Source organism: Haliaeetus leucocephalus, unplaced genomic scaffold (genome assembly GCF_000737465.1).
Source record: "Haliaeetus leucocephalus isolate CR32 unplaced genomic scaffold, Haliaeetus_leucocephalus-4.0 Scaffold751, whole genome shotgun sequence".
In the NCBI taxonomy this organism is placed as follows: Eukaryota; Metazoa; Chordata; class Aves; order Accipitriformes; family Accipitridae; genus Haliaeetus; species Haliaeetus leucocephalus.
The window spans coordinates 14,334,513-14,347,189 of NW_010973187.1; the positions used below are offsets into that span (position 1 = coordinate 14,334,513).

The window sequence follows — 12,677 nt, forward strand, 5'->3', positions numbered from 1 at the left end:
AGCCATTTGACTCAAAGCGTGATGGAGAGCAATTACACAGTGAGTTGGGTTAAGTGCAACATCAGCTGGATTGCATTAGAGAGCATTCATTTAAGGGCTCAGCATTTTATGGCAGCAGGGATGGGAACCAACAACTGAGGTTGTAGAGCTAGAGAATGCTGAGATTCAACCTGAGCTCCGAAGGGGTCTCAAAGGGAATCATCCCTCAGAGCCTTCCTTTCTCTCTGAGGATGGCACATCCATCCTCTACACCCTCAAAAGCTGAGCCTGCCACTGGGAGGCTTGTAAGGTCTTGACACTGTCCCTTGCAAAGGCCAGTTGCTGGAAAACATCACTTGAATCTGAAGGGCCACAATTTTTCTTTTATTTTCCTGCAGCTGGCCTACTTCTGCAGATTTCCTACCGCCTCTTCCAGCATTTTAACTTGCAAATGACAGAGGACTCCGTTTTTAGCAGGACTCACAGGTAACTATCCAACATACTTCTCTACATTGGTCATTTCCATGACAGGTGAGGTGGCTTTACTAGCAGGAGTTGCATAAAGTGATCTGGCCACATGTGAATTTTTCAGACACATAGTGTCTGGTTTCACATACAGCATGTAGGAATTAAAGGAGATGTTGGCCATATAACTGTTGGTCCAGTCAATGTTCTATTTATTTATGCAGTGCTGTATACATTTATTTATTTTTCTGTCTGTAAACATACACTCCAACCATATACTTGAACACATCCCCTACATCAAGAGGGAATATACCTCCATCCTTTATATTTTTCCTTTCCCGTTCCAAAAGTATTTGGCCACATTCAGCAGAAGAAATGAAAACATTAGCACAAGAAGATTTCAGAGTTAAATCATGCAATTACCAATGATATACTTCTCTCGAGCTGTGTAACTTAAATCTGAACTACCGTAGGATAACACAAGCTGCAGTTTGTACAACACAACCACAACTGTTTCAACCACCGGTGTGAGGTATCAGCGAGAACAGGTTGCTGAGGAGAGGTGGTGGCAGGGAACAGGATGATACTGTGCAAGCAGTTACGTGGTACCACGCTCTACAGCACCCTGATGTGCAGCCACCGCACCAATGCAGTCAGGTTGTTTAGAAACCATATGGATAAAGGCTGAATTTAACAAAGTTGGCTGTATTTTGTCTTTTCCTCTTCTCTCCCTTGTCAAACTAGAAGCCCCAGTGGTACAGTGGTTTTTTTGCCATATGTTTTTTTCTCCCTCCCTCCCCCTTAAATTAAAAAAAAAAAATTGATTCTACATCGCACTTCAGTAACTGCCTCTAGTCAGCAGGAATCAGCACTGTTTCCAGCCAAGGGACTTTCTGAAGAAGAGCAACTGCCTTTTGAGTTGATGCCATTGCTACAGGACTGGCACCGTTACAGGACAAACCATCAGGTTAGCCACCCTCCCTTGAATAGATCAAGGTCATTTGGGGCATCAAGCAGCATCTGAGCAAAAGGGCTATTTTTCTGTCGATAAAATAATTAGGATCAAAAAGTAAATGTACTCACCCCAGGTAAAGTTTTAATATTGTGCAGTGCATTCTGTGCCTCAAGAGCAGCTTTTCTTGTATAAAATGTTACGAAACAACAACCTATAGAGAGAAATGAAAAGCTTTCAGAAATTAGTGAGTATGATTTGTGAGAGTACAATAGGGAGGGAGAAAAAACAGTGGTTGAACAACACATCATGAAAGCTGGAAATGTGAATTATCATGAGGCTGCCTGAATAACATGAATAAAAGAAAGCTTGTACGGTTTAAAATAAAAAATCACCCCCTGTGCATTGCCTCTACAGCACACCTACATTGTTAGTGAACTGTAATCACTTAGAAATTAAGTTAACCAAAATCCAATTGGCTTTGTACAGTGTAAATAAGGTTATATTTTTCTGAAGGCTCCCCATTACACTTTGAATATAAGCAACATGGCAAGCTCAAGCAGCAGGAATTCATTGTTGCATCCCAGGCAGAAAACCAGGTTAAAGCAGGACCTTATTTAAAGGGCCTTACATACAAGAGCTAAGGTTTGTTCACCCCTATTTGAAACCAGGTAGGACTGGATGTAGGACACTCATCTCAGTTGCAAGAATGAAAAATAAGCTAGAGGAGAATTCGCCACTGGTGGGATTGTGGAGGCTGCTGATGGTTGACAGCATTAAGTGAGGCTCTCTTCACTCTGAATCTGTCTAACCTTCAGTAAAGCAGGCAGTTTTAGTTGCCTTAATCCTATGGTTTTCCCTTTGGCAGCATGGTCCAACCGGGTGGTCTGTGGGACCAAACACAGGTTGTTGCCACTTTCTCCGCTGCAAACATTTAAAGTAACTCTTCCCGTAGCACACGCAACCCAGGCAGCTCAACACCAGCCCCAGGGTGAGGTCAGGGCACACAGGTAGATCCTCAGCGAAGAGCTATAACACGACAGATGTGGGACAAAGAAACAAGGACCAGGATTTGACTTGCTGCAATCTGTAATGTCCTGCAGCAATGCAGTCTGCTCCTAGGCACGCATGGGGCACACGTGAAGACCTTACTGCGGGAGGACCTTGCATCCACGTTGCAGGTGGGATGCTCAGTGCAGTATCCCAGCTTGTGACTTCAACTTTACTTCCAGCAGGAGGGAAACCACTTTGAGAGCATCACTCGGACACTTATGTGCATAACACAAGATAGCAGATACAGACACAAGGAAAATCCACACTTAAATAGCTCCCACCCAGCACAGTAAATCAGTGATGTAAAAACACCCTTAGAGACTAAACTGTTGCTACTCTGTCCACAGGGGAAATATGGTGGGGCTGAATGCAGCCCTTGTCCCGTGGACATGGGCAGCCCCTGCTTCGGAGCCATCTCACATTAAGAAGAGATCCCAAAACTCCTATAGAGCTCTGTGGCTGCAGATGGGGTGCTCCATGACCCAGCTGCTACAGGGAGAGCGAAAATGTGCTGGGTAATGCTGATTGGGAGGCAGAAGTGGCTACTGAAGTAAAAACCTACTTCGTATCAAACCAGATGATGCAGATTTTACCAATGAATCAGAAAAACAATCCTATTCTCTTAATCACAGACAGTGATTTGTTGCAGCTCCAAAGAAATGTCAAAACCAAACAGTAAATAGAAGAAACGCCAGCTCTCAAGCCTCGGTGTTCCCTCGGAGCATGACACAGATAAAATAATCTGTCCTTTCAGCGGTGAGCAAAGATGTTGCTTGCATCGGCTCCTTAATGTTGACCAAGGTGAAACATCACATCTCACCTGATATGCCCACTTTTGTTCAACCTCACAGCATCCCCACAACGGCACAGGAGACCTAGGAGAAAGCGTGCACAGGAGAACACAGCTAGCAAACATTTTAAGGAACCGTGTGGAGGTGGCCCATACCACGCCTTGGAAGGAAGGGCTGAATCCAGAAAGTCCCCTCCGCTGCCTCTCGCTTGACTCAAGCTGTGCATTGCACTGTGAACACTCCCTCCGGCTTTGCAGCCGGGCCAGCGACGACCATTACCTTTATAACAAGCAAAGGTAATCATGTATTCCCAGCTGGCATACAGCGAGTTTATCCCTAACGCAGAAAAGCACTTGCAGGCAATACAATACACGGGCAGGCAGGTAATGCAGACTTAACGCAGCTGAGAGAAACATTTTTCATACTGCCAACAGGTTCCTTAAAATTTCACAGTTTACAATAGAGGTGGTTTAGTAATTATTTCAGTGAGCCGAACATTGTTCAGCAGGGATGAGTATTACAGACAGCCACAGCCTGTTAGGATTTGTGCTTCCTGTGAGTGTTTCTAAATCTTCTGTTCCACTGGAAAATCCTGCAAATTTAAATTATTTTACTGCAGAATGAAAATGGGAAACAAATCCGAGTTTTTGACATTTAACAGCGTGACTTTGAGAAAACACTGCGACATTTTTCTATCCTGCCAGCCAGCTCCAAAGTCTATCTTCTATTGTTTCTTCATTTGGTTTATTAGCTTTTTAATATAAAGCTTTTTAACCAGGAGAGAGGAGTCAGAAGGGAAAATATCAAGCAGTAGTCATGACTTTGCAACTGTGATGTCCTTTACCATGGGTCCGAAGAGTTTCATTTTAGATTTCAGCTCTGTGGGTTTATTCCGATAAGGAGAAGTTTGAAATCTTTTGGTTTATCATTCTTGGCACTGCTTGAAAGAACTGCACTTGAAAGATGAATATGCTGTGAAATACCCTTTAACTAGTCATTTTTGTGAAGTAATAGCACAGGAGAGAAAAATGTCTCTGTGAATGAGGACTGGGAGAAAACAGTAGCTTAATGGGAAACGTTCAGATGTTTCAGGCAGGTCATTGGACCCTGACAGAAATGGAGACTTCTAAGCTCACAGACTGATACATCTGAAAATGCACATGGATAAAATCTTTCTCCGGACTCATTTTGCTCATATCTTCTTAAAAAATCACAACAAATCAAGAGACGATTTGCTGTGGTTTGAGGAGACCACGGGCACCAGTTGTGGACACCTGATTTTGAAGCTATCTGCTGAAGAGGTCAGGGCTGGACTAAAAAAAGGAAATAAGAAAACACGGAAGAACAGAAAAGGCAAAAGTGCACACGGTCCTGAAGGAAACACTACAGCTCAGGCTATGGACTTTCCAGAGATGCTTGCTGCCAACTTACGCAAAACACTGCAGCTCCAACGGGCCGGCTTCGAGGATGCCTCCAGTGTAAAAATCCCTTTGGCTCAGTACTACCTCCCATAGCAGAAAGTACCAAATTCAGTCCTTCCTGCAGAAATATCGGAAGGGAAGATGCCTGTGCTTTAGGACTGGTAGCTGGCCCCTGCTGAGAGACGACTAGGAAACAACTGTCCTTCATCCATTTTCCCTAAAAAAATGTAGTATTTCCAAAGACAAATCAGTAATACCAGCGGAAAAGAAAAATTACGTTTCCTACTAAGCGAAAATAAAAAAACCCCAACCCTCCTCTCTCCAGCCCCCTGCACACATAATTTTGGCTTCATCACTAACAAACTTGACAGCAGCTTGAACGACAACTAAGCTTTTCTGACATCCAAATAACTCAAAGCCTGACAGTGATAACCTGCTCCCCTCCCAGTCAGGACAACTTAAAAGGTGAATTGGTTTGTGGACAAGGTTCTGCCAATCCTGAACAGCCTGAAATACAGCTCAGTTTAACTCTGTGTGGGTTAGTATCTTCTTGACCAAAGGAACAGGAGCTTGTGCTGCTAGTCAGTGCCTCCAAAGCAGCAAATCTCCTGCGTTTTGGTAAGCTGGTTGTGCTCTACTTGGAACCGTATTTACTACAGTGTAAAACATTTCTTCTTTGTACGTAGAAAAAATACTGAATGAATCATGCGGATCCCTACAGTCCCTTAAGGACATCGGCAACAACTTCATGGCTATCTTGCCAGATGCTTGAACAGACTGAATAAAACCTGCCACCCCATGCTGCACAGTGTCTAATAGCAACAAATGGGATGCCTGAGAAACAAAGGCAGAAACCAGCCCTACTTCTCAAAGCATCTGACGAGAAAACGCTGCAGTGTGTACACTACAATGCTCAACTTCAACACCTCATTAAAAACAGGGAAAAGATCTCTTATTTCAGGTTGTTTTCTCTCTCTCTCTTTTTTTTTCCTTTTTCTTTTTTTCAAAGGAAATTTAGTGCCAGAAAAAGACCTCAAGGTCCCAGCCATTGGGAGAGAGTTGACACATTCAATTCTCCATGACACATTCAATTCACAAGCCCCTGCTCAGGCTGCCAAGGGCACCAATTAGCACCAGTGGTGGAGATTTTATTTATTTAATTTCCACAGAAACCTGTTTAGCAAGACACCAACAGGGGCAAACAGCCTTGTGCATTGGCTAGAAACAGCTTTACTTGAGTCACTGTCAAAGATGGCAGCAACGGATTACATGGGGATCATGCAGGCACGGCTTCACTAAAGCAACCATTTAAAGTTAGGGATTGGAAAAAAAAGAGCAAATAGAGCAAATGGTGAGGACTCTCATACCACCGTACCCATGAATTTCTGCTGACAGAGAACCTGGGTTTCTGGAGGGCATTTGCACATTGTGGAATTGTGACAAATTGCAGTTTTCACCATGAAACTTCAAAAAATGCCATTCCTCCCATGAGCACGAGGATTTTTTCAAAGGGCTGTTCGTAATCTCCTGCAATGGGACTTCTCCTCCCATGCGACTTCTGCTCTACAACCCGAATTAGCCACCTGTGAAACCCTTGCCCCCATCCACCCAGCAGTGCAGACACAGCTTTGTTAGGCTGTAAGATACAGCCATATGACATCGCTAGGAGCTCCATCATGTCATTATTTTTATCGCTTTCTCCCAATTCAAACACAGATTAATTACTCTGTGAGAGCTGTTTACATCCCTAATTTTGAACAACTAACAAAAGGAAGCTCTCCTCCACTCGGAGATGTGGCTTACACGGTCCTCGCTGGCGTTTAACAGCATTGGGATCTGTGTAAGAGGCTTAATCTCTCAGCCAGGATTTCATGCTTGAATGAATACGGCAACCTCCATCTTGCTTCAGGTGCGAAAAAGTCTCTTACAGCTCCCTAAACTGACTATACGGTTCCTAGGTTAAAGTTACCAGGAATTATGCACGTGCATCAATACGAGACAATAACCCTTGGACATGGACAGGAATTCAAACACGTTGTTCTACAAGATGCTCTGAGGTTTTGATTTGCTTGAAGAAAAATGGGCTGCAGTTTCCCAGGCCTGAAAATTTAACTTTTGGGAATTAAAAGAGAACAGATATAGGAGAAAAAAACCCCTCATATTCGTTGGTCTGATTTATGAGTTTCTATAGTTTTCAACTGTCAAAATTTGTCAGTTTGGATCTCTCCTGCGTTGTGCATATTATCACCTGCTGCCAGTATCTGAACCCTAACCATAGGGTATAGAAATACAAGAGCTTATCAGCGCGCCTGCAAAGCCTGCAACAACTTAAAAGTATGAAATTTGCTTTACCTTCTAGACTAATAAAATAAACACTTCAAAACAGCTATAATGATTATCTGATGATTGAACTCTGTATTCTTTTAGCAAGTAATGGAATCCTGGCAGACAAATTCAATTCAAAATACATTCACATTCAGGACATCAACAAAGTCATCATGTTGTGAATTGAAAATTCCTTTAAAGGCTGCGTTTGAATTCTAAGGGGCTGACAGATCAAGGGACTGAAGGCCCTGGAAGGCTAAATGAGTGAAGTCCCGCTATGTTTCTTTCTTTCTGTGAATGAAGCTCACTTTTGTGTGTGCATTTGCAACCAGAACAGGTGCTGGCTTCATACAAGCTTGGAATCTCAATGGGGACAGCAGTTTCTTGTCAATCCTGCACAGTTCAAGCCAGTTTAAGTTGAGGAGGATTTCTTCTTCTTCTTTTCCCCTCCAAATGTTCCTCTCCTGATTTCCACATTCACTCTTCCACTATCAACATTTAAACATTAAACTGCTATTTAACAGGGCTGCCTTTTAAAGGGGTGTCCTGGTTTCAGCTGGGATAGAGTTAATTTTCTTCCTAGTAGCTGGTACAGTGCTGTATTTTAGATTTAGTGTGAGAATAATGTTGATAACACGCTGATGTTTTAGTTGTTGCTAAGTAGCGCTTATCCTAAGTCATGGATTTTTCAGTTTCCCATGCTCTGCCAGCGAGCAGGCACACAAGAAGCTGGGAGGGAGCATGGCCAGGACAGCTGACCCGAACTAGCCAAAGGATATTCCATGCCATAGGACGTCATGGTCAGTATATGAACTGGGGGGAGTTGGTCTGGGAGGGGTGAATCGCTGCTCCGGGACTGGCTGGGCATCGGTCAGCGAGTGGTGAGGAATTGCATTGTGCATCACTTGTTTTTCTTGGGTTTTATTTCTCTCTCTTTTTGTTATCCTCCTCCTCATTATGATATTATTATTATTATTATTATTATTATTATTATCGTTGTTATTATATTATTTTCTCTCAATTATTAAACTGTTCTTATCTCATACTGAGTTTTACTTTTTTTCCCCAATTCTCCTGCCCATCCCACTGGGGTGGGAGGAGGTCAGCAAGTGGCTACGTGGTGCTTAGTTGCTGGCAGGGGTTAAACCATGACAAAGGGTCTCTGGCATTCCAGCTGTTCACCTGAACGCTGAAATACGTGCTCCATAAATCATAAACAGCTGCCTGAACAGTGTGATTTGCAACCAAACCCACCATGACCTACACTGTCATTTTCCAAAAAGCAATGAAGACATCAAAAATTCTCTTCCACTAAAACCACTGAAAAGACCTATTGCTACAGGAGTTCAGGTGTGTGATTGGGCATTAGCTTTTCCACATTCCTTAAATTTGGTGAAAAGCAATGGGAGCCTTGTCCAGCATTTTTAGTGCAATTAGCTAACCCGCATGGAAGACACCAGTCTAGTATTAGGGGATGTGTTTCAAGTCTTAGAGATTTTGGTTGGGTGATTCCATACAAAACCAGAGAAAAACACGAACTGCCTGAGTAGCAAATACAGACATTCCTGACAAAGGAAAGCAAAAAAACGTTTCCAGAAATAAAAATCCAACTATTTCTGTAATTCTACTGAACAAAAAAAGAAGGTGGCTAAGGCAGGGATGCATTTTGATTCCAACCTGCACCGTCTTCTTTCTCTATTGTATATGGAGTCGCTCGAGAGTACGATGGCAATGATTCACTCCCGAAGCAATCCCTGATAGAATTGCCATATACTGCAGAAATCAACCTTTAACAATGCCGCCTCCCAATTAGCTCAGGTTTGCTAATAGTTTGATATAATTGGCACCCTGATGGAAACCGTATTACCAATCTTGTCACCAGCTAGGAAACCGCATCGCCACTCTAATGACAGCACATATTATAGCTATGCCACTTCTAATATTAATACATTAGCTGAATGTAGGCAGGGGCTCATATGCGAGAAGGATTCACAACCGGGATGTGCCAAATTCCACCCTGTGCTCTATTTTTCCTCCCGGTTATAACATCCAGGGCGGCAATGCACCAGCCCCAGCGTGCCCCGAACCGCCCCTATCGCATTAAAGCACAAATGCTCCAGGCCGGTAACAGCCCTGTAAATGGCCAGTGAAAAATGATCCCATGGAGCTCAATTTTTTCTCTCCATGCCTTGCAAGTTATGACGGCCTTTCTGTTAATTGGCCACAAGTCCTAGTTTGCTGTCAGCCTTCAGCTGCACCGGGGAGCTCTTTTGGAGGAGTCGCACTCTGTCATTCCCGTACCCTTGTGAATACAAATGCTCTCTGTAAATGTCCTCTGCCTACAAAATGGAAGTGGGTTTTTTTCCCTTTTTTTTTTTTTTGACCTAGATTAAATCTGCTGCATTTTCAAGCCTTTTGGGAAAGCAACTAAGAACTAATATGCACCGGTTCGTGTGCCACAACACTTCCCTACCCATTATTATGTAAATTTTGACTAAAGTGCGACACAGATAGAAAAGATATCAAGGGCAAAATTGCCAGAATCTGCTTTTCTTGCTCTCTGAAATAAGCCACTTAGATTAAACAGTTTTAAATGGCTAATAGCTGTAAAAGTATCTGAAGAATTTCAATGTACATTTTTTCATATAGGACAATGACAGCTTTTGCAAATTCCTGAACTCTCCTGCTGACTGCATAATGACCGGGAAGTGAATGGCCAGCACGCTGGTACTCTGGTTTACTTTTGAAGAAAGGGGCCAACTTCCACATCTGCAGCTTGGCAATACTCACTCGATATTCACGGTAGATGGAGATAGAGGAGGAAAAAAATGCAGAATGAGATTATATACATGGTGGCAGGGTAAATAAATACATACAAATGAGGTTTATAGCATCAAGGCAATTTCATGTCATTACTAACTAATCTGTCCCTAAAGAAACCACCACTGCATGCTGGGATGTAAGCTGAGCTGTAATGGTCTGGGCTGACTAGTGGATGAGACACGTCCAAACATAAACTCAGAAAATGCTGTGAAGATATAGGTGAGCAGTCGGTGGCATTGGACCCGTACATTGGTACTGCGTCAACACCCTGATCTGCAGGTTGAACACTGGCCTGGCCTGGGGTGTTCCTCCTCTGCCAGCCCCTCCAAGCACCCACCCGGTGTAAATCCCTTGGGAGAGTCATTGCTTTCCCAGCCTGCGAGATGGAAGGCCGTCAGTCAATCAACAGCAGCGAGAAAATCAAAGCGGCTGCTCAGCGTCTCTTGTCGAGTTCATGTTTGGTCCGTTCACATTTCTATATCTCAGGGGTAGAGAGTAATTGGGATCTTACACATCAGTCCATATGGCTTACAATAAAAACTGCCTGTCAGCTTTTGGGAAAAAAAAAAAAAAATCTCAAGTAAGTAGGACAGCAGGGGGAGAGAGTGGGGAGATGGTATTCCAGTCTCTAGCTCTGTAAGGGGTCTCCTATGAGAAGTCACTGTACTTCCCACCTGTAAAATACAGAAAAGAATATACGCAAAATACAGGAGAAACAAATAATATTTTTTTTAGTTGGAAATCATTCTAAACAAGGCCTGTCATTATGTATATACATTGTATCACAAAGAAATCTTGAATTTGGAGAGGACATCTAAATGAAACTACAACAAAAATAATCACTTATTGCTTATGCTGCTTTCTCCTTATTTCCCCTTTACCATTTCTTTTCTTCTTTTCCTTCTTATTCTCGCGCTAATTCTCCTTAATCTTTAATTCACTTTCTTCTCCCGTCATACAAATCCTTACTCTTTTCTTCCTAGCAGATGGTCATTGTTTCCTTTTTCCTTGGCCAGGTAACAATTACTGATTTGAGTTTACTGGCTTTGAAATGAATTAACATGTCCTCTGTGCCAGTTAACTCCTAAGTTTGTCCATCTGCTAAATGCGTCTTTGGATATAGTAGAGAAAGAGGGTTCAGAGCACAGATGCTAAAAAAAAAGGAAATGAAAAATTAAGATGTCCTCCCTTATTAATCCATTCTTACAGCAGAAATCTGGTCTGACACTGTATTTCATTTCAAAAAGACTCTACAAAGATCATGTTTACATAAATTAATGTAGGCAGGGACACATCTTTCCCTAATGACATTTCAAAAGCCCTACAGTCTCAAACCCCAATATTCACTAGCAGCAAATCAAACTTCCTAGCACACACATCTTATAGTCCTGGATTTCTTTCTATGTTTTCTTTCACTTGAATGCTTGAGAAAGATCACTAAAGACTGGTTTTCCCCGATAAGACTTCCAGACCACTGCTCTGATGAAGCCTCTAATTGCACTGCTACTCCTGAGAAACCACTCAAGTCCTAGTTCAACTAGGAGGCAACTCTAGTGAAAAATACTCAGAATAGCACAGCTTTACCATAAAATTATCCCTTGAAAATCTTCAAATCTTTGACTTTGAGAGTTAATTGCAATTTATAAACCTACACTGTCACTATGAAAAACCTCTGTTCTGTATTGGAAATTATTTTCACTGGTTAAATGCCAATGGCATCCCAGGCTGCATCAGGCAGAGTGCTGCCAGCAGGTCAATGGAGGAGATCCTTGCCCTCTGCTCAGCCCTGCTGAGACATACCTGGGGTGCTGGGTTCTGTTCTGGGCTCCCCAGTACAAGAGAGACATGGACATACTGGAGGGAGTCCAGTGAATGGCCGCCATGGAGATGATGAAGGGGCTGAAGCATCTCTCCTATGAAGAGGGACTGAGAGAGCTCGGACTGTTCAGCCTGCAGGAGAAAAGGCTCAGGGAGTATAAATACCTGATGGGGAGGAAGTAAAGAAGATGGAGCCCTCTCAGCGGTGCCCAGTGACAGGACAAGACGCCACAGGCACAAAGAGACCGCGGACTCTCCATCCCTGGAGATATTCAAATCCTGCCTGGACACAGTCCTGAGCGACCTGCTGTAGGTGAGCCTGCTTTGAGCAGGGGCTGGATGAGATGAACCCCAGAGGTCCCTTCCAACCTCAGCCAGCCTGTGATTCTGTGAAATGGCAATGAAGAAATTTAAGTGGCTTTTCCACAACATCGCTGCTAACACAGCTTAACTTCCTCAGAAATATATTGTGAGTTTATTTAACGTTAGCAGACAACATCAGTTAAATTACTGTTTTATTGTTGTACTCATCAGTTGGGAACTAGCTCTCATTCACTACCAAATTTCACACACGAGATGAGTTTTTTCATAGCAAGAACACAGGAATTAATTTTTTTTTTTTTTTTTTTTTAGAAATAGAACCAGAGACATTAAAATCTCAGTGTGGCCCATGTTGCCACAGACATGCAAGACAATAAGATTGTCTTGTGTCACACTTTGTTTTCAGAAATATATCAAGAAATTTATGAATTTAAAAGCTGGTATTATGATGCATTTTTTAAGTTACAGTTTATCCAGTCCTGTTGTATCTGACATGATGAAGTTTTGTTTAAATCCCATGCATTCCTTCAGTATTACGAGACCACCGATCCACCCATAGCACTGACAGCTCTAAAAATCTGAGCTTGTGTCTTCTAAAGACAGTATAGGGAAAGCCAGATCTAGCAGTACAAAGAGACAAAAGAGGAAGAGGTCCAGGGAGAAGGAGTTACAAAAGGCGACATGAAGTGGAAAGATTGCTATTGCTGACACTTAATGAAAACCCATTAA

At 42.8% G+C, this 12,677-nt stretch overlaps 1 protein-coding gene across 1 annotated transcript in view; it reads right to left on the reverse strand.

Annotated features, from left to right (window-relative positions):
- The window catches only part of CELF2 (CUGBP, Elav-like family member 2), a 245,846-nt gene that overhangs the window by 100,075 nt on the left and 133,094 nt on the right, over positions 1-12,677 (reverse strand). Inside the window, exon 3 of the mRNA XM_010580996.1 lies at positions 1,528-1,610. Coding sequence (XP_010579298.1) covers positions 1,528-1,610 — 83 coding nt within the window. The remainder of the gene's footprint in view (positions 1-1,527; positions 1,611-12,677) is intronic.